Below are 22,178 nucleotides of genomic sequence, written 5' to 3'. Positions count from 1 at the left end.
TCCCACTGACACCAATGACGTGGCACTACTCCTCTCACTGCAAAATTACAGTTATGAAGTAGCAACAAAAATAATTTTGTGGTTGGGGGTCACCACAACATGAGGAACTGTATTAAAGGGTCACGGCATTAGGAAGGTTGAGAACCACTGGTCCAAAGGAAATTTACACAAAACGCAGCGCTGACAGCTGTGGTAGGGGGCAGTGTGGTGCACAATTCAGCGTATCACACAGCTCCCTTTTTTGTTTTGAATAAACTTTATGTAAAGTGTACAATTCATTCACTGCAATGTAGGGTAGTGCGATGCAGAGGAGTCCCTGGGGTTGGTGTCACCCGATGCAGTAACACTTGGTGACACCCCCTCTGACGATCCCCGCAGAGTGGATCGGATCTACGGATTGAGCATAATGGATCAGACTCCAATCCATTATGCTCAATCCGAAGATCCGATCCATCCTACGGGGATCATCGGCTTCCTTTACAATGTACCTTTTCTTGGAGCGGGTCCGGTGTCACCCCGTATAGGTTGCATGCCGACGATCCCTGCAGGATCGCCGGCATGCAACCTATACGGGGTGACACCGGACCTGCTGCAAGAAAAGGTAAGTTGTAAAGAAAGCCGACGAACCCCGCAGGATGGATCCGATCCATCCTGCAGGGATCATCGGCTTGCTTTACAACTTACCTTTTTGTGGAGCGGGTCCGGTGTCACCCCGTTCGGTCGGTGTCACCTGGTGCGGACCGCACCCCCACACCTGCCTCGGGACGCCAGATTGTACACTAGTATAGAGATTTTCCTCCTGCACTGCCTACCTACCCCAAGTGTCCCCCCCCCAAAAAACAAAAAGAAATGGCAGCAGACACCTAACTATATTCCAAATAGTGACAAATGATAATGAGTAACAGGGTGCTGCGCTACTAAGTGGCTGATAAGTGGCAAAATAAATAAATTGCATAAACAAAGTAAAAATGAATCTAATACCACTCAACCAGGTGTGAGCATGACATAAATGTGTATGGTGGTGCAAACAAAATGCCAAGTGACAGTGCCAACCACAGGAAATGGTTATGAGGTGAATAAAAACAATAGCTTTTAGCAAAAAGTGACTCAATCCCAAAATGGACGACCAAATAAACTACATGAGTGTCAATTCCAGCTGCAAGAAAAATGGCTGTGAAGTGCTAGTGACACGTGAATAAATCAAATGGCTGATAATGTAAAAAAAAAATATGACTCAGTCCCAAATTAATCAATAAAAAATAATAATAATGGATGAGTGATTCAGTCCAGAAAACTCAAAAAGTGACTCAGTACCAAAAAAAAAAGAAGGTTAATAGTGAAAAATATATAAAGAAAAATGACAGTCCTAAAAATCAGAAGAAAACGCAGTGAATCTTCCGTGCATACCATGACAAATCCAGTGCTCACCTTCAAAATTCGACCCACAAGGAGTCACAACGCATAGAAAGCCTCAAACAATGATTTCCAAAAGAAAGATCCTCCATGCAATCAGAGGGCCAAAGATCATGTCCAATGGCGCCGACAAACACTCATAGGCATGCTCCAGCAATGGCTGCAAAACTCTGTCATCCACAATGCCTCACATGGAAGATGCAAGCAAGAAGACTCCCATAGTGTAATATGTCACAAACTTTATTTAAAACATCATCTAATATTCACTACTCACATTTAAAATAGGTCCACAGTCCAAAAAAGACAAAATACTGGCAATAAAAAGACTGCAGGAAAGGTGTAGGGGTTTTGGGAGAACCAAGATGGCAGGGAGCCCTGAGGAAGTAACGCGACCCATGACATAACACATAGGATGGAAGCGTGGTGATGTCATATCCGGTACGGACGGGAGCCGCCATCTTGGTACTCCCAAAACCCCTACACATTTCCTGAAGTCTTTTTATTGCCAGAATTTTGCCTTTTTTGGTCTGCGGACCTGTTTTAAATGTGAGTGGTGAATTTTAGATGATGTATTAAATAAAGTTTGTGACATATTACACTATGGGAGTCTTCTTGCTTGCATCTTCCATGTGAGGCATTGTGGATGACAGAGTTTTGCGGCCATTGCTGGAGCATGCCTATGAGTGTTTGTCGGCACCATTGGAGATGATCTTTGGCTCTCTGATTGTATTGAGGATCTTTTTTTTGGAAATCATCGTTTGAGGCTTTTTATGTTTTGTGACTCCTTGTGGGTTGAATTTTGAAGGTGAGCGCACACTAGCCGGTGGAAGATTTGTTCATATATGTTTGCATCACCAAGGCTACTGTGTAACAACGGACAATTTCTACACCTCTCCATAACTTTATGAGGTTTTTCTGCAGCACAAAACAGATGCCTATGGAACCGTTAGGGCTAACCGGCGCAACCTGCCATCAATGTTTGGAAAATTCAAACTGATACCTGGAGAAATAGTTGCCTGGTAGAAAGGCAAAATGATGGCACTGAGATAGCAGGCCATTGAAATGAATAGACTCCCGTACACGCAGCAGCACAGATGTGAACCTCCACTTTGGGGTGCTCACCTCCACACCCCAAATCTCCCCTCCCTGCTCAACTCCATACCCTGAACCCCCCTCTCTGCTCACCTCCATACCCTGAAACCCCTTTCTGCTCACCTCCACAGACCCCTATCTGCTCACTTCTGTATCCCCCCTTTTACTCACCTCTGTACCCCAGCCTCCCAAGCTCACTTCTGTACCCCTAACCCCCCATGCTCACCTCTGTACCCTGCACCCTGTGTACACTCACCTTTGTAGCCCAAAACCCCTCTCTCTGCTCACCTCTGTACCCCAACCCCCCTCTGCTCACCTCTTTACCCCCAACCCCTCCTTCTCAACGCCTTACCTCTGTACCCCCCCTCCCCCCGCTCACCTCTGTACCCTAAACCCCCCTTCTCTGCTCACCTCTGTACCCCAACCCCCCCTTTTGATCACCTCTGTACCCCTAACCCCCATACTCACCTTTGTACCCCACACCCTGTGTCCACTCACCTCTGTACCCCTAACCTCCCTGTGCTCACCTCTGTACCCCACACTTTGTGTCCACTCACCTCTGTACCCCAACCCCCCTCTGCTCACCTCCTTACCCCCAACCCCCCCATTCTCACCTCCTTACCTCTGTAGCCCCCCCCCCCCACTCGCCTCTGTACCCTCAATCCCCCTTCTCTGCTCACCTCTGTACCCCAAGCCCCCCTTTTGCTCACCTCTGTACCCCTAACCCCCCCCATGTTCATCTCTGTGCCCCACACCCTCTGTCAACTCACCTCTGTACCCCAACCCCCCTCTGCTCACCTCTTTACCCCCAACCTCTGTACCCTCAACCCCCTCCTCTGCTCACCTCTGTGCCCCCAAACCTTCCTCTCTGCTGGCCTCCACACCTCAATCCCCCCCTGTTGGCACACCTTTGCTAAAGCCAACCCCCACTCTCCCTCCTGATCCCCTCTGTGCCCTGCTTTCCTCTAATCAAAGCCACAGGGCAGGGTCGTTCTTCCCTTGCAGACCACAAGGCCTAGGGCAGTGCTGGCCAGGTGCAGCAAGTGTAGCCAGGCTAATGACAAGTGACGTACAGTTGGCTGTAGTGTGTAGTTTAGGATTGATGACCATTTGCTGAGTCAGAACCCAGGGCACTCCCCCTCCCTGTACCCGCTCTACATGCTACCTTGCTTGCATACCTGGTATTGCCCTGTAGAGGGAGCTGGAGAGCTCAGGACTTAGGAAGCCGCCTCCCCCTTCCACAGTTCTTCTCTGTACTGTCCCAACCGAGGTCCTGATATGCCGATGTACAATCGGCGGAGCGGGACCTCAATCAGATCTGACAGCTTTTCTCATCCACGACACCATGGCACCCCTGAGGACCTCAAGTGGCACCCCAGGGTGCCGTGGCACCCCGGTTGAAAAAGGCTTCCCTAGACAGTAAAATAGAATAAAATAGTTCCAATTTTTTTATGTCACTTGATCAGGGGCGGACTGACCATTTAGAAACTTGGGCACTGCCCGAGGGCCCGGGGTCAGTAGGGGGCCCCATGAGATGCCCCTGGTACCTTTTTCATAGGCTTTTTTGAGTTTGGGCAAGGACACAGGGGCCCCATGAGTTGACACAAAATTTCAGTAAAAAACACACTAAAGTGAATTTTAGGGCAAACAAACACAGTAAATTACCCAAATTTGTGGTAAAATATAAAAGAGGAGGTTGCGCTGAGTAAATATATACGCAATACTTCAAACCTTAATTTGTGTGCGTCTATGAAATGGCGACAAACTTCAGTACCCCATATTTTCTATAGGTGATGCTTCAGAAGCCCTTACAGGTCATCAGTGTAGTGTTACGGAGGAGGTCTGGCGCTGGAATTATCGCTCTCACTCCGGCGTGTGCGGCGATATGTAACATGTGCATTGCGATGAATGTTTTCACATGTAGGTGACATGGTGTGTGGGATTAGGTCCGTATATGTGTATATGTGAAGTTGGGGGGCTCCACATCTTTGGGGGGGATGTTATGTACTTGGGTGTAACCTTATTTTCTGCAATAAAGAAATATTTTTTCTACTTAACCTCTTTTTTATCAAATAGGAGACACAAAGTCCTCTATGTGATTTTTAGGTGACAGGTTCTCTTTATTGAGATATGCCGGGTCTAAACGACCCCTCATGTCTGCTCCAATGGATGTGGGCTCCAATGGATGTATTCCAATGCAGATCGCATTGCAATGCATTTCCCCCTGGCTAATATAGTGACGGGGTGACCCGGAGGTGACATCATGACCCAGAAGTGACATCATACATGTCACTTTCTAGGTCATGGCATGAAGGGGAGGAGAGCAGACGTATATCTCTCCTCTCCATGTTGGCCCTGGGCCTGCAGATGGGCAAGCAGAGCCCGGAATACATGGCGGGAGCGTGCGCAGGGTGGGCACCATTACCGAGGGGCTAGGGAAGCAATCAGCCAACTGCTTCCACCTGACAGGCAGGAGTCAGTGTTACCCTAGTTTCACATCTGTGAGGGTGGTGCCGCTGAGGATCCGCATGAAAATCCGTGCAGCCGCTCCACCCTCACAGAGAAATGCGGACCCGCGGGAGGGTGCCATAAGTTCTAATGGCACGCCGTCCGCACTGGAAAACACAACAGTACTGAGAACCGAGGTTCCCGTGCGGGTTTGCGTTTTCCAAAGAGTGCAGGGACTTCTCTGCGTGTCACAGGGCACAGGAGTCCATTTAAATGAACGTGCTCTCATGCCTGTGTAAAATGTGGCCCAGGCGGCCTCATAGATGTGAACCCGGGGTCAGTCACAATCCCGGGGGTGCAGCCTGTCGTCATAGCCCGCTATTGAGAGTAAAATGTACATAAAAACATCTGATAGGGGCGACCATCTCTGAGGGAAACTTCTCTACCTTTCTCCTTTCATGGCGCTTACATTGTATAGTATTCCCCTTCCTTCCTCCCAGCTATATAAAGGTTATGTATGGAGAGGTTGAGGAGCTGGGCCAGCACTCCTAGAAGAGGGGAGGGCTATGACATGCTGGGCTGGCTTTCCTGGACTATGAAGCTGCAATGCACATGGCAATGGAGAGGAGGACAGGGCGGGTATAGGAGTGTATAGGTCTGCACTGCTCTCAGGCGGTGACACGGCCTCCCTGTCAGTGCCGGGACTACCTCCGTGTGACCTGTGAGGAGACAGGAGGGGAGGAGGACAGACACCGGGGGAGGGGGCGGAGCAGGGGAGGGAACAAAGCCGGAGAAGCGCCTCCCTTCCAGGAACAAGAGCGGCACCTGCAGCGCTGGGCTCCGTGTCCCCAGCAGGGAGGAGGAGGAGGGGGACACCGAGCACCGACACCCCCGGGACAGGGAGGAGCGGGACGCCGTGTACCCCGGGACAGGTGTGTGTGGGGGCGGGCCACACGGGGATTGTTTACCTTCTGCAGCAGGAAGTGTGTGTGTGTGCGGGGAGCCTGCTGAGGAGGGGGCCGGGGAGGACGGACACAAGTTATCACCCTGCTCTGTCACTGCCAGGGGTGAGGGCACACCGCCATGGAATAGTCCTGACCGGCCTGGAAACTTTCCTCACTGATGAGTCTGGGGACACATGGGGAGGGGGGATGCATACTGGTTGTACTGGGGGGGAGGGGAGATTCATACTGGATGTACTGGTGAGGAGGGGGGATGCATACTGGTTGTACTGGTGAGGGGATGCATACTGGTTGTACTGGTGAGGGGTTGCATACTGGTTGTACTGGTGAGGGGATTCACACTGGCGAGGTGGGGGGGATTTACACTGGCGGTACTGGTGAGGTGGGTATTCATACTGGTGAGGGGGGGGGGATTCACACTGGCGGTACTGGTGAGGTGGGGATTCATACTGGTGAGGGATTCACACTGGCGGTACTGGTGAGGTGGGGATTCATACTGGTGAGGGGGGGGGGGGATTCACACTGGCGGTACTGGCGAGGTGGGGATTCATACTGGTGAGGGGGGGGGGGGGGATTCACACTGGCGGTACTGGCGAGGTGGGGATTCATACTGGTGAGGGGGGGATTCGTACTGGCGGTGAGGATTCATACTGGTGAGGGGGGGGGGGGATTCACACTGGCGGTACTGGTGAGGGGGGTGGATTCACACTGGTGAGGGGGGTGGATTCACACTGGTGAGGGGGGTGGATTCACACTGGTGAGGGGGGGATTCATACTGGTGAGGGGGGGGATTCACACTAGTGGTACTGGCGAGGTGGGGATTCATACTGGTGAGGGGGGGGGATTCACACTGGCGGTACTGGCGAGGTGGGGATTCATACTGGTGAGGGGGGGGGGATTCACACTGGCGGTACTGGCGAGGTGGGGATTCATACTGGTGAGGGGGGGGGGGATTCACACTGGCGGTACTGGCGAGGTGGGGATTCATACTGGTGAGGGGGGGATTCGTACTGGCGGTGGGGATTCATACTGGTGAGGGGGGGGGATTCACACTGGCGGGTACTGGCGAGGTGGGGATTCATACTGGTGAGGGGGGGGGGGATTCACACTGGCGGTACTGGCGAGGTGGGGATTCATACTGGTGAGGGGGGGGGGATTCACACTGGCGGTACTGGCGAGGTGGGGATTCATACTGGTGAGGGGGGGATTCGTACTGGCGGTGGGGATTCATACTGGTGAGGGGGGGGGATTCACACTGGCGGTACTGGCGAGGTGGGGATTCATACTGGTGAGGGGGGGGGGGATTCACACTGGCGGTACTGGCGAGGTGGGGATTCATACTGGTGAGGGGGGGATTCGTACTGGCGGTGGGGATTCATACTGGTGAGGGGGGGGGGGATTCACACTGGCGGTACTGGTGAGGGGGGTGGATTCACACTGGTGAGGGGGGTGGATTCACACTGGTGAGGGGGGTGGATTCACACTGGTGAGGGGGGTGGATTCACACTAGCGGTACTGGTGAGGGGGGGGGATTCACACTAGCGGTACTGGCGAGGTGGGGATTCATACTGGCGGTACTGGCGAGGTGGGGATTCATACTGGTGAGGGGGGGGGGGGATTCACACTGGCGGTACTGGCGAGGTGGGGATTCATACTGGTGAGGGGGGGGGGGATTCACACTGGCGGTACTGGCGAGGTGGGGATTCATACTGGTGAGGGGGGATTCGTACTGGCGGTGGGGATTCATACTGGTGAGGGGGGGGGATTCACACTGGCGGTACTGGCGAGGTGGGGATTCATACTGGTGAGGGGGGGGGGGATTCACACTGGCGGTACTGGCGAGGTGGGGATTCATACTGGTGAGGGGGGGGGGGGATTCACACTGGCGGTACTGGCGAGGTGGGGATTCATACTGGTGAGGGGGGGATTCGTACTGGCGGTGGGGATTCATACTGGTGAGGGGGGGGGGGATTCACACTGGCGGTACTGGTGAGGGGGGGTGGATTCACACTGGTGAGGGGGGTGGATTCACACTGGTGAGGGGGGTGGATTCACACTGGTGAGGGGGGTGGATTCACACTAGCGGTACTGGCGAGGTGGGGATTCATACTGGTGAGGGGGGGGGGGGGGATTCACACTGGCGGTACTGGCGAGGTGGGGATTCATACTGGTGAGGGGGGGGATTCACACTGGCGGTACTGGCGAGGTGGGGGATTCATACTGGTGAGGGGGGGGGGGATTCACACTGGCGAGGTGGGAATTCACACTGGTGAGGGGGGTGGATTCACACTGGTGAGGGGGGGGATTCACACTAGCGGTACTGGCGAGGTGGGGATTCATACTGGTGAGGGGGGGGGGGGGGGGGAGTCACACTGGCGAGGTGGGGATTCATACTGGTGAGGGGGGGGGGATTCACACTGGCGAGGTGGGGATTCATACTGGTGAGGGGAGTGGATTCACAATGGCGGTACTCGAGAGGTGGGGATTCAGACCAGTTATACCGGTGAGGTGGGGATTCATACTGGTGGTACTGGCGACGTGGGGATTCATACTGGTGAGGGGGTGGATTTACACTGGCGGTACTGGTGAGGTGGGGATTCATACTGGTGAGGGGGGTGGATTCACACTGGCGGTACTGGTGAGGGGGGGTGGATTCATACTGGTGAGGGGGGTGGATTCACACTGGCGGTACTCGGGAGGTGGGGATTCATACCAGTTATACTGGTGAGGTGGGGATTCATACTGTTTGTACTGGTGAGGAGGGGGGGTGGGGATTCATACTGGCTGTACTGATGAAGTGGGGATTCATACTGGTTGTACTTGGGAGGGGGGGGGAGATTTGTACCCGTGAGGTGGGGATTCATGCTGGTTGTACTGATGAGGGAGGGGGGATTCATGCTGGTTATACTAGTGGGGGGGGGGGGGGAGGGGAATTCATGCTGGTTGTACTGATGAGGGAGGGGGAATTCATACTGGTTATACTAGTGGGGGGGGATTCATGCTGGTTGTACTGATGAGGGAGGGGGGGATTTATACTGGTGAGGTGGGGATTCATACTGGCTGTACTGGTGAGGATGGGGGGATTCATACAGGTTGGCTAATCCTTATGCTGTTTAGCATTCATAAATAGATGAGAAAGTATATTATCTTAACTTTTTTTTATTTTTTTTAACATTTCCTAAGTTGCTTCCTGGTTTCCATGCCTAGGCAAATGATGTCATAAATCCCAGGAGTCTTCAGGAGAGGAGGAGGGGTTTTCTCAGCTAAGCACACCCTCCTGTCTGAATACCTGAGCTAAGGGCAGATGGATTCCAGGGAGTAAATGCTACATGAATTATCTGCACTTTTGAATCAGGTAATTTTTTTTTTTTTTTTTTTTAACCAGATCTTCAAAAGCAGAAACAAAAGTTACATTTAATATCACAAAAAAACCAAGACACTGCACATACCCAGAACTTGATGTTAAATCAAGCAATAAAGGAATATGTAAATAATTTGCGCCCACTTGCCTTCCTGAAGATTTACCCCCCTTCCTGACCAGGCCATGTTTTGTGTTCCGGCGCTGCACAACTTTCAATTGCGTCCTTTTTTTTTTTTTCCCACGGACTGAGCTTTCTTTCGATGGTATTTGATCGCATCTGCATTTTTTTTATTTTTTGCGTTATTTTAAGAAAAAAACAATATTTATGACTTTTTGCTATTAAACATGTCTAGTAAAAAAAATTAAAAATCAAATTTAGGCCAAAATGTATTCTGCTACATGTATTACATGTATTTGCTTAAATTAATTATTTTACGTGAAAGTTATAGCGCTTACAAATGCTGGTATATATAATGGAGGTTTTTTTTTTTTTTTTTTAAATTTGTACTAGTAATGGCAGCGATCAGCTACTGCAGGACTGCGGCAGACATTCTTACACTGGGGGAAACTAACTTGGTATCACTGACATCCCCAGTGAAACAAATACAGTGATCAGTGCTTAAAAAAAAAAAAAAAAAAAAAAAAAAAAAAAGCACTGACCCTGTACTAATGGCACTGGGCAGGAAAAAAGGAAGGGGTTAACATGAGGGGCGATCAAAGGGTTAACGTGTGCTGGGTGTGTTTTACTAGGGGGTGGTGTCTGTGTGCTTCACTGTAAGCACACTGCTTTGGATGGCAGTGCTGTGCACAGCCGTCCAAAGCAGTGTGTCCGAGCTGACGGAGGAGAACCGTTAGTAAACAAAACGGTTCTCCTCCCCGTCGGATATCCTCGGTAATCATCGGGAGCCAACCAGACAGTCACAGTCTGGGAACTGGTGATTGGTGGCCGCGAATATCGGTGCGCGTAGGGCATTTTCCCTCTACCCAGAAATGCAAAAGTGTGTGTGTGTGTGTGTGTGTGTGTGTGTGTGTGTGTGTGTGTGTGTGTGTGTGTGTGTGTGTGTGTGTGTGTGTGTGTGTGTGTGTGTGTGTAAAATTTTACACACCTTTGCCACCCTGTAGAAGTATTTCTGCTATAGGGCGGTTAAAGTAGAACCAAGGCTTTTTTTCAGTGGGATCTCTGGGGAACGCAGTTCCGGCACCTTCAGCACTGGATGTATGTAATGGAAAGGGGTGCTGGAGGGTGTGTTTTTTCATTGGTGGGAATCTGTTTGCATGGGGGGGTCTATTCTTTTGGGGGGGGGGGGGTTGTTATGTTGCGGGAAGGTTAGTTGATGCTAGGAGGGATCTCCTGTTGAGGTAGGAGTCTATTGATGCTGGCTGCTGGGGTGGATCTATTGTTGTGGGGGTGTCCATTGTTGCTGGGGGGTCTATTGTGTGGGGGATCTATTGCTGCTGTAGATTATACTGATTTTTCTTAACACATTACATACAATTTACTTAGCACCACAAAATGTATACTTGGTTCTGACGGGGGTCTATTGTCACTGGGGTGGATCTATTGCTGCTGTAGGGGTATTATTATTATACAGGATTTATATAGCGCCAACAGTTTGCTCAGCGCTTTACAATCTAAAACTGGAGACAATACAGCTCAATACAAGAGGGTTAGGAGGGCCCTGCTCCTTGAAACTCACAATCTAAGGTATTCTGTTGCTAGGGGGATCTATTATTACTGGGGGGGGTATTGTTGCTGGCTTCAGGTTTTTGCTGCTTTTTTCATTATCTTTAACAAATTACTTGGTTCTGTATTCTCTAAAAGGGGCGGTACTGGGTGGTGAGTAGGGGGTGGAACCAAGGCACTGTGCTTGGGGGTGGGGGGTGGAGACAAGGGGTTACTAAAAAGGTAGGGAGTTCCTGCACCTATTTTCAGAATGGGGGGGAAAAAAGCTGAGAGTAGAACTACAGGCAAAACTGTGTTTTTTTTTTTTTTGTTTCATTTTGGATATAGCAGAGGACCCATGTCAGGTTTCATCCCAAATCCCCCCCCCCCCCCTTTTTTTTTTTTTTTTTTTTTTTTTTTAAGCCATCTGTGTACCGTTGCTGAAATTTCCCTCCAATTCCTGTCACATATGCAAATGGAGTGAGCGGAAATCCTTGCAAATTAAGGGATTTCCTTGGGAACTCCCAGGTCCCCATTGGAACATTTTCCCCCATTAACACACCGAGCTGGGTGGCTCAGCTCCAGCCCTCTCTTCTCATTGGCTCACTGGCTGTGATTGACAGCAGCAGGGGCCAATGGCTTCTGCTTCTGTCTCAGCCAATGAGAGGGAGTCCCAGAATAGGCGGGGCTCTAGTGCACATTGCTGGATTGAGGGGGGGGGCTGCTGCACAAAGGGTTTTTTTTTTTTTTACCTTTTTATGCTTAGCATGCAGGAAGGTAAAAAAACTTTGAGCCTTTACAACCTCTAAGAGTTGCAAATATAGACACCCAGTAGTAATGAAGTTTAGGGCAGGGCCACAAATTGTAAATGAGGGATCCTGTATCTGTCCTTACTTAGATGGCCACAGCCAGAAATGCTAGGGGGTTGTTTTTCAAAGTGATTTCTCAGAAAAATAAAGAATAGAGACATGGATGAATGGAGGAGTTTGATTTGAATATTAAAAATGAAGTAAATGGCGTTTTTGATTTGTGGTGCTTTGATGCAGATTTGATCCCAGACACTAAAATCTCATAAGCCTAAACACGTTTTGTCTAATTTAAAAAAATAGTTTTCATTCTTTGGAAGTCTGAACTTTCATTAGAATAATAATTGGTGATCCTGCCGTGAAGGTCCTGGTTCATGTGCTCTCTGTTATGGGGTGACCGCTGTCTCCCAGTTGTGCTCCTATGTTGTCACCCAGTCACAGATGCCACTGGTCAAGACCACAAGGGGCCAGCAGGTATTGCACATTATGGCTGCCAGTCCAGCACAATAGTGGGCATTTGATATTGGAGCAAGTGTATGTAGATAGGAAGTCTTTAGAAGGGTTGCAGGAGATCAGCAGCACCCAGATGAAAAGTATTATTAAAAAGGTGAAACTGTATTTTAAAAAAAAAAAAAAAAAAAAATCATGACATTTGTTTTGATATAGTATTTTAGGAAATTAAATGGCATCTATTTAAGCCTCTTTCACATGGGGCGAACTCCGTTATGATCGGCAGAAGATCTGTCCGCCAACCCTCTGTTGTTCAGAGCAAAAGGATGACGGTTCCATCCTTTTCTGCAGAGTGGACACACAGAGCCCACTCTCCTCTGTGGGCAGCTGGGTGTAAACGGACTCCACTATCCATTTACACTCGACTGCCCTCTGAGCTGCCTAGACAGAGGAGGATGGATCCCCTTCTGTGTTTTTTTTTTTTTTAATGTTGGTGGACTGGATCAGATTTGAAGTCTGTTTATGCCCCATATGGGTGAATGGTGGGCCTGATCAGGGTCCACCTGAAAAACTGACTGTCAGACCTGATTGGGACCCTTTGTGTGAAAGGGGCCTTAGATCTACTTTTTAATAGGTTTCTGAAGTGTCACATTATGGACTGAAAGGGGAGCCCTGGAATTGGTGCTTCACCAAGAATGGCCTGCCAGGAGCATTGGTGTGGGTGAGGTTCCCTATCTATTTTGGTTAATACTGTTTTTCCTACCATACTGCAAGGAATCATTTTATATCCCTGCATTGTGGTAACACACGTTACATGTGTTGCAGCTCGCTGCATCGAACCATAGCGCGTTGCTGTGAGTTGCATTATAAATTTTGTGACTTGTCTGATTTTTCAGGATGTTTTGGTACGTTGGCAGCCCATTACTTGCAATGGGCTGCCTTAATACAATGCACGTGACTTAATGCTCCACAAAATGTAAATGAGCCCTAGAAGGACTGTGATGCAAAGAAAGCCATGACGTATTCCCACTGATGGGGTTTTTTTATTTTTTGTTGTTACATGTTCCCATTCATATAGCAACATTGATGCTTACCTTTTTCATTTGCTTAGAATTCCTACTAAAATTCTTATGTAAAGTATGACTAAAGGAAAAGCAGGGACTCTCACTTTTTGGGATTTCCTGTTGAGGCTATGGGACAGGAAGTGGAGGGAAATCTCTCCAAATGGAACAAGGATGGCACCCCCCCAAAAGAAAAAAACCGATGGGTTATAACGCTACCTTACTCAGAGACAAAAAATAGTTTTGCCTTTTCTGTTCTACTTCAAGCTGGCCAAACAGATTTCTGTTGATTCCTGCTGAATTCGAGCTGTGGGTGTCCCTGCCGGCTTGGAAAACTTCAGTGGAAACTTTGAAGGAGCCAGGTGGAAAATTGTCAGCTGAACAGTGACTGCATCTTATCAGATTCAAATATTCAGAAAGCTGTGACTGCTGCAGTTTGAATGCAATAGCTGGAAGGGGAGATTTTCTCTGTGCTGTTTATCGTGGATAGGAGAGTCAAGTGATTTTTCTCATTCAGCTTTGCCATGAAGCTAGCCAGACAAAAAAAAACATGCACTTGAGAGGATTATGTAGGTTGCTGCCAGGTTTCTTTTCTTTTTTTTTTTTCTCCTGAGAATCTTAGTTTTCTTGCCTGTTCTAGTACAAATCCATGGCCATCAGGCTAGGTTCACACTAGTGCAGTACATCGCATGTGATTCGCACAGGAGCTGCACCGCATTCCTGTGCAAATCACATGTGATTTGTGTGTGGTGCGATTGGAGCCATACATTTTATGTATGGCTGAAATTGCATTGCATCCGCACCAAAGAGGTGCAGGACCCTTTTTTTGGCTCCGCCCTAGACGGAAATCGTATTCACACCTATGCAATCTGATTTTTGCACATCGCACCGTGTTTTTCGGACTGATTTCAGGTTGTTAACTTGACATACACACCCGCATCGGTTCGCATGAACGTGGTGCAAATTCCATACTGCATCAGTGTGAACCCAGCCTCAATACCTCGGGGCCCTGCCTGACCAGAAAAAAGTATGCAGTCAGGTACTTTTGACTCCACTTGAATTTTTTTTTTTTTTGGGTGTGGACTAAAATCTATTGAATTCACACCCATTGACATATTGTGAATCAAGTTTAATAATGGTGGACTGCATAGTTTTTTATTTATTTTTAAAGGGGAATTGTCACAATGGGGTAGATTTACTAAAACTGGAGCACACAGAATCTGGTGCAGCTGTGTATAGCAGCCAATCGGCTTCTAACTTCAGCTTGTTCAATTTAAACTATGACAAAACCTGGAAGCTGATTGGTTTCTATGCAGAGCTGAGCTGCTCCAGATTTTGCACTCTCCAATTTTCATAAATCTCCCCCCAATGTAAACCTACATTGTGAGAACCCTCAAAGCTGACGTTCTCCAACTTCTGATCAGCTAATGAAATTTGATCGCCTTGCTGTGAATGGCACCAATGTTCTGGTGCTAGCTTGCAGCACAGTAGTTGAGCGGTGACAACTTTTATCTGAGGCTTCTCACACAGGGGTTTTTCTGCTTTAATATCTGATCTCCACATTGTGCTTGTGGTGTGGTGGTTTTTTGTCGTACCCCCCCCCCCCCCCCCCGAATCAATCTAGTTTCGGTAAAGTTTGTTTTTGAAGTAAAAGCAGTGATTTAATGTCATTCTTTTAAATAGCATACATATTCCACACTGCTTTCTTCTTTTAAATCTGTTAAACACTTTTTTTTTCTTTCCTTTTGTCACAGGGTTCTTTCACAACTCAAAGAAATAGCTTAACCCGACATGCACGAGTCTCTACCCAACTGTGCCGCACTTTCCTTTAAACTTTTCAAGTCTGGCAGGCAATGTCACAGCATGAGCCGCAGAGGAATGGAGGTCACCACTGCCAAGGTAATGCCAGCTTAGTGAATTTCCAGTTCACTAGAAAGGCAAAAGCAAGGAGTATTCTTTTCTGCTTCTAGATTGTGCTGGTGTGTGCATACATGGAAGGGCAGCTTGTGGAATTATGCTTTGTCATGTGTAGTAACGTACAAAACATGGGCCCGGAGGCTGGTTTTGCAAGGTCGTGGGCTGCCTGTTTATTTCTTCCCCTTTTTTCATGGCACTTTTTGTTCATCCTAAACATCATGTTGCAGAAAAACTTCCTGCTGCCATATTCAGTCCTTTGCTGTGACATTGTAACTCAACGGCTTTTAGCTTCAAGTACTTTTGTTTTGTGGCGGTGCCAATAGCTGCTATGCAGAGGAAGGATTGTTAATTCTAGTATCTGTGTCTTTTGTTTTTGATTTGTCCCACAAGAATAGCAGCTTTTTGGTATGTGGATTTTATAGTGTAAATTAATTTTTAAGGAGGTGAAAGAGGAATTGCAGGTATGGTATATTTTTTTTACATACTGTAGTTACATTGGTCCAACTTATACATGATACTGATGGCCCTGAAAGCTGGGAATCCATGAAGTAGACTTCACTAATCTAGTGATCTTCACTTTGTTCCAGGTCCTGTTCTAAGCAACTAACCTGATGCATTCTGAACACAGCAGGTTGACCGCTCAGCACAGACGCCATTCAGAAAATTCTCTGACTGGGCAGGGTGGTGATGTCACGCTCTCCACCTTGTCCAAAGCATTCCCTGAATGGAGCCTCCTGCTCAGCATCTGACAATACCAGGAATTCTTTAAATATTAGTCCACTCAAGACCAACATTTCAGTTACTGGTAGAAGCCAAAACGTTAAAGTGGTTGTTAAAGTCTCCAAGGTTTTTTTTTTTTTTTTTTTTTTTTTTTTTTTTTTTTTTTTTTAACCTTCGTGCATTGTATGCATGAAAGTAAAAAAACTGGTGTGCAGCAACCCAATACCTACCTGAGTCCCCCTCCTAATCCAGCAATGTGCATGAGGGCCTTGGCTGTCCCGGGTCTCCCCCTCATTGGCATGAACCAATGAGGAGAGAGCGGGAACGAGGCCGAGCAGCATCAGTGTGTGAATTGACACAAAGAGCAGTGGTTTGGGAGCCCTCATAGCAAGCTGCTTGCTGTGGGGGCACTTGGCAGGAGGAAGGGGCTAGGAGTGCCAGCAAGGAACCAGGAGAGGAGGATCGGGGCTGCTCTGTGCAAAACCACTGCACAGAGCAGGTAAATATAACATGTTTGTTATTCCAAAAGAAAAATATGCCTTTTACAATCACTTTAATGCCCATTTCTATTTTTTACTTGTGAAAATGTCACCATTTTGTTCTAGTGTTTGGTGTTTTTTTTTTTTTTCTTTCTACAAATCTGACTTGATCTGTGCCCCTAAATGCAGGCTCCGCTTATGTAGCTTCTTCCCCTCCCTCAACTGTTTGAAAAATATATACTTGCCTTACTGATGGGGTTCAGAGGGCTTGTTTAGGGAAGGTGATGTCATTTTGGTCTTTTTGTGGGACCCTGGTAAAGCTGATTATCTCAAATTCCATGCGAACACACTCCTCTGTACGGTGCTGTAGCATCCTTTTGCGGGAATTTGAATCCAAAGCTTTACAAAGATCCCTCTGTGAAGCCCAGTGATGTCTGTGATAGGAAGCAGCGGGAACCTGAGAAAAGGTGAAGATTTTAATGCATTTTCTTTCAATTAGTTTTTTTTTTTTTTTTGCCTCTTACATAATGCAGTGTTTTTTTTACCAGGAGTGCGGCAGCCACATGTGCAGACCTTGCAGTTTAGTGCAAGTTCCCCATCTGCTACAATGAAAATATATAAACAGCTGCTAGCACAAATGGTGCAAATGACACTTTGTTTAACGTTGTTATATTTAATTAGTTAACACTAAGCACAGCACTTTTTTTTTATAATGAATGCTATATTGTATTGGCAATTTATGCAGACAGATTTCTTTTTGTAGTGTTTTTGTTTTTTTGTTTTTTTTTCTCCCCAACTATAGCATGCAAAAGCAAATGAGTTCAAACCTAAAGGCCTCATGCACACTGCGAAGCTCAAAAAACATTGTGAGCTACAGGAGTTTTTAGAATTAAAAAAAGCATTAAAAAGACGACGTGTTTTTGCATGCATGCGTCCCACGTCTGGTATTAATGCATTCTATTAGCCAGAATTCTGGCCATTAGAATGCATTAACTTGTGCGTGATTTTTTTTTTTGTTTTTTTCTCTGAGCGTTTTTATGCTCAAAAGATTCTCTCCTGAATGCACAAGTAATGTGGGGTTTTTTTGTTTTTTCTATATTTATGTATTGTTGCCTGAAAATTCCTATAGTGTGCATGGACACATAGGCTACCATGGAGGGGAGTTAAGAGGCAGAGAAAATATAAAGTTCAAAGCAGCTCAAATGGCTGTAGGAGCAGCTTCTTAGAACTGAAATGTGCATGAGGCTGGTAAAAAAGAAAAAAAAACATTTACGTTAAACTTTTACCTATTTTCTACATCACATAAAATATGTATTGTAAGTGTTAGTCAGAAGGCTTATATTTTGGTATAAATATCTGGGGGTGCACAAAAAAATGGCATTAGAGAAAACAGAATAATTTGAAAATGCTCTTGCCCATAACTTTTTTTTCATTTCTTATGGCATAGAATATAACAAATTATATATGGAACTGACATCTACCTCTAAATTTAAAGCCCTAGCTGAACCCCCTTCTCCAATGATGTTGGTGTTTATTGTGAAACATGTGGAACTGAGACCTCTACCAAATGACAAAATGCTTTAAAACTTGAAGCTGAACTAAACTTAAAAATTGTGAGCAGGCAGGTTTTTATTGTGATGTCTCTTCTGCCATAAAACAAACGTTCTAGTTGCAATACTTCTGCACAACCTGGGAAAACTCCCACTTTCACCAGCTCCTCTAACCGATTTCAAAAAGCTATGTACCTCTGCCCCTCCTGTCCAGACATGGCCTTTCACGCTCTTAGGCTGCATTCAAACTTGAGTGTTTTTTGTAGCTTGAAGCTCCAAAAAAAATCTCAAACTTAAAAAAAAAAAAAAAATCAATTGTTCTCTATGGTGCCTGTTCACACCTCACTGCCTGAACAGACCCCATAGAGAACAATTGATTTTTTAAGTTTGAGCGTTTTGGAGCTTCTAGCTACAAAACACTCAAATGTGAATGCAGCCTTACTCCTCTGCCCTTCTGACCAGGTGAGTAAGAGTGAAATCATTTTTTATGTTCTTAGCTGATAAAGTATATTCACTTAGATCTTCAAAGTCTTAGTTGCTAAAGTATTTGCAAGGTTCCATGCACACGGGGTGTGCACAAGATCTAAACATTCAAGGGAACAACCCACCTCCCTGCATAAGGGCACAGGGCGGGGCAAACCAAATTTAGCAACCAGAGACCCATCCCAACAGACAGTCCCATCAGGAGGGCTGCTGGAAACACCCCCCAGCAAGTCAATACTCAAACACATAATAGAACAATGGGACCACGTGGCAGTGAATAATGAACTACCCCCAAACCAATACACAAACATTACATCCCATAATAGTTTGCTAGAGCAATGGGATGCAGCCACATGGCAGAGAACAATGAACAATCTCCACACCAATATTAGAACATTTCACCCTGCACCCCTAACAGGCACAGGGTGCCTTAGACATAAGAGGAACAGGAGGAGCTGAGACGGGTCTCCCCCACCCCCAAAAGTCTCTCCCATTACAACTTTTTTTTTTTTTTTTTGTTTGCTAAGAAAAAATATTTTTGGTTGGAAAAAAAAAAGTCCAGAAAGACTGTTTTGCTGCATTTTTCAGTGATAGAGCATTTTGACACCTAAAAAAGCACACTACTTCTGGGGTTTTTTCCAGCCAAAAATGCCCCTGCCAAAAAAATGTTGACTACAGTCTGTGTGCATGGACACATAGGATAACCTGCTGGGGGGGTTTACCGTCTGTAGAAAAAAATGTCAAAAGCCAAAAACAGCCGCTGTAAAAACGTCCAGGACTAACAGTGTGGTGGTTGTTTTGTTTTGTTTTTTTGTGGTGTGTGGGGTGTTTTTTTTTTTTTTTTTTTTTTCTGAAAACAAAACTGTATTAAATTGTGTTCACATCTCCCTGATGATCCCAGGTAGTTTTCGGTAACTTCCTTTTCAGGCATTTTTATTCATTCTGTCATCCTTTTTCTGGAACAATGCATTTGTTCATTTGCTCAGGTCATGTTAGAAGGGTATACGTACATATGGGGAATCTCTAGGGTTTGGAATAGGAATTTTGATCGTCATCCAGCTAAGTGTGTGTGTGTGTGTGTGTGTGTGTGTGTGTGTGTGTGTGTGTGTGTGGCATGGAACACCTGCGTTGCTCTACAAGTGATAACATGTCAGAGCTGTGTTGTTGGAGTGATGCATTGAAGTCAGATGAGAGCAGTGCCTGTGCTCCGGGCACTTCTGGCTCTGACAGTGAAGGCTCTGCTTCCTTCCAGGCATTAACATTGGAGCCTACACTTGACATTTTGTCTTTGTGATGTGTGTCTGCAACACTGCGAGTCAGACAGGTTGAAAAGCTAAAAACAAACACTAGAACTGCGTTTTAAAGGAAATGCATTCTTTATTTAGGCCTGGTTCACACTGATGTTTGTAGTCTTCTGAAGGAAAAGTCCCTGAGCCTTTACAAAAATGAAGTGGCTGAAAATGCATAGATATGAACGTCTCATATGAAAAAATTTTAAATGGACTGTAGAAAATGCAAAAAGCGCTAAAAACTGCTTAGGTGTGAATCAGGCCTGATAGAATGGCTTTGCATGAAGAACTCTACTGGCCACTTTGCAACTACAAGAAGAGGAGATCAGTGGTGACTATATAGTACTTGCAATGGATTCTGTTTAATAAACATGTCGGGTGTGTGGGTTTTTTTTTTTAACACAATTTCTGCACAATCCATATTTAAAGGGACTTTGTTATGAGGGAATTGTGAAGGCTACCCCTGCTGCTAAAAACTCCCTTAATGTCTGGTTGTTTCTGACTGATTATGGTTTAGTTGGTTATGGAACAAGCGTGCTATACGTGATTGTCAGAAAAGTGTCAACTCCTTGTCTCTATACTTGTCGCAGGTCAGCTACTAAGACAACATTGTCAAAGAAGAGTTCCTTAAAGTGGTTCTAAAGCAGTCTGTTCTGCACAATCCCGCCCAGCCCCCCCTTATTCTTACCTGAGTCCGATCCAGCCATGTGCACAAGAGCAGCAGCTTTCGCCTCTGTCTCCCTCCTCCTTGAGCAGATTGATATTGCCATTGGCTCCCGCTGTTAATTCAATGCTGCAGCTGGGGGCGGGGCCGAGGTGCCTGCTTTGTGTCAATGGATCCAGACAAAAAAGTGCAGGAGCGAGCCCACATGGGTGCCCCCTGTGGTAAGCAGCTTTCCATTGGGGGCACCCGCTGGAGAGGAGGGGCAGGAGCACCAGCGGGGGACCCCAGAAAGAGGATCGGGGCTGCTCTGTACAAAACCATTGCACAGAGCTTGTAAGTATAGCTTGTTGTTTTGATTAAAAAAAACCCGAAGCTTTATTGGCAGTCTCCATTAATCTCTCTCGTTAGGCTCACATTGTTGCGAGTGCAAGAATTGCAACTGTTCACAGAATCAAAACATGCTGCTATGTAGAGACCTGTAGGGCTGCCATTTATTCTTTAACAGTTGCGTTTATTGAATTTGTTCATCAATACAAAGAGGTACTGTACATATGAACCTGGTCAAATGATTGGTGTACTACAAGACATACATCATTCGTAGGTAACGATGAGTCAGAGTCGTTATGTCTGAGAGGGTCTATGCTTTGGTGACGGTACAAATAAGGTTCTGCTATTGCTATGAATATGGAGCCTAGCTTGAAAACAGAGGGGACAAGAAGGGGGGTGGTTGAGGGGAAGAAGAAGAAAAAAAGATGGGGTGGGGGGATTGGGCAGATGGAGAGGCATGAAAGGGGATGAGGTAGAGTGGATAAAAATACAGTATCCAAGCGCTATCAAGCCCCCAAATGTACACTGTGGGATATCCGCATCTTAAACCATAAGACCCTGTGCCTCCACCCAGCCAGCCCAAATTTTGTCAAATTTACCTGGACAATTTTGGCTTATATATGTAAGTTTTTATATAGGGTTGGAGCCCCATTAATCGCTGCCTTCCAGCCAGAGACCATAGCCATTCATTCTTAATGGCACTCCCATACATCTAAACCTGCAGTTCGTTTTGCGGGTGCAGGGAAATTGCATGGTGCAAAAACACCATTTGATTTCCCTGGCGCTGTGTTTTTAAAATGCTGCAGGCACCTTTTTAATTGCAGGAAACGCAGGCACAGTAGCCCATTTATGTGCACCTGCAAATTTGGGCCGCAAATCCACAACAGTGTGAACCTAGCCCAAATAGTAATTTTAATAAACAAATACATTTTAAATGCAAGCAGTGTATGTACCTGAATTTGATCTGGTATCCACCTCTTACAGTACCGGTACAGCAGAGCTCATAGTATGACGGGCTCCTTGTGTGGCTTCTTAATTTCAGGTTATGCGCTGACAAGGACATGCGGAAGGGAAAGATGAGCTCATGTGCTGCTTCAGAATGACCTGGTCTCAAAGGAAGTAGAATGAATGATGCTGGCCATCAGACTAAAGAAAACGAGTTGCAGAAATAAAGCGCTGCAGGGGAGACTTCTGGTTTGAAGCTGAATATTACAGTGAAGGCTTTTTTTTAATTATATATATAAATATTTGAATGGACTATTCGTTCTGGGAAATCAGTCCTCCTGCAATTAGGATCTTTAATACCTCTCCTGCTGTTTGAACCAGCTGAGCAATCTTCAGAAATAGGCTTTTTTCAGCAGTATCCAATTCCTGAACTTGGTGGTTTGATCTGCTACCCCATTTGTTACTGTGGTATCCTGTAGTAACATTTGAGCCTCCAGGACAAACCACTGAATAGAGAGGTGGACCAGAAGAACACCACCACCAGAAGG

General features: G+C 46.6%; 1 protein-coding gene across 1 annotated transcript in view; it reads left to right on the top strand.

Annotated features, from left to right (window-relative positions):
- The first annotated feature begins 5,762 nt into the window (after positions 1–5,762).
- TBC1D14 (TBC1 domain family member 14) overlaps positions 5,763–22,178 on the top strand; it is a 170,860-nt gene continuing 154,444 nt past the window's right edge. Inside the window, exons 1-2 of the mRNA XM_089691593.1 lie at positions 5,763–5,885; positions 15,011–15,155. Of these exons, the coding sequence (XP_089547719.1) occupies positions 15,110–15,155 (46 nt within the window). The 5' untranslated portion in view covers positions 5,763–5,885; positions 15,011–15,109. The remainder of the gene's footprint in view (positions 5,886–15,010; positions 15,156–22,178) is intronic.

Source organism: Staurois parvus, unplaced genomic scaffold (genome assembly GCF_062004578.1).
Source record: "Staurois parvus isolate SC_StPar_1 unplaced genomic scaffold, SC_StPar_1.0 ptg000564l, whole genome shotgun sequence".
Lineage (NCBI taxonomy): Eukaryota > Metazoa > Chordata > Amphibia > Anura > Ranidae > Staurois > Staurois parvus.
This window is presented reverse-complemented; position numbering and strand designations above follow the sequence as displayed.